The 358-nt window shown below is 67.3% G+C and overlaps 1 protein-coding gene across 1 annotated transcript in view; it reads left to right on the top strand.

Annotated features, from left to right (window-relative positions):
• Positions 1-158, top strand: part of Setbp1 (SET binding protein 1) — a 393025-nt gene extending 392867 nt beyond the window's left edge. The window contains exon 7 of the mRNA XM_023713570.1: positions 19-158. Coding sequence (XP_023569338.1) covers positions 19-158 — 140 coding nt within the window. The remainder of the gene's footprint in view (positions 1-18) is intronic.
• The last annotated feature ends 200 nt before the right edge of the window (positions 159-358 follow it).

Here is a 358-nt window from a genome sequence, read left to right on the forward strand (position 1 = left end):
TGCCCAAGGCGCCCCGAGGCGGGAAGCGGAAGCTCGCGGCGCCCCCCGCCGGGCAGCCCGTGCAGCCGTCTCCGCAGCAGCCCCTTCCCCAGGAAGAGGAGGTGAAGGCCAAAAGGCCGAGGAAATCCCGAGGGAGCGAGAGCGAGGTCCTCCCCTAAGGTGGGTCTGGGCATCTGCACCTGGGGCTGGGGCCTGAGGCTTCGCAGGTGCAGAGAGCCAGGGAGGGCGGATCCCCCGCCCTCCTATCCAGAAGCTGGGCGGGCAGAATCGGGCCAGACGACAGGGTTCAGCCATCGGAGCTCTTGGCATAGCATAGAATGAGGACACCTTCCAAAGAAGCTCGCTCCGCTGAGCAGGA

This window comes from Octodon degus, unplaced genomic scaffold, assembly GCF_000260255.1.
Source record: "Octodon degus isolate 3935 unplaced genomic scaffold, OctDeg1.0 scaffold00003, whole genome shotgun sequence".
NCBI classification, from domain to species: Eukaryota; Metazoa; Chordata; class Mammalia; order Rodentia; family Octodontidae; genus Octodon; species Octodon degus.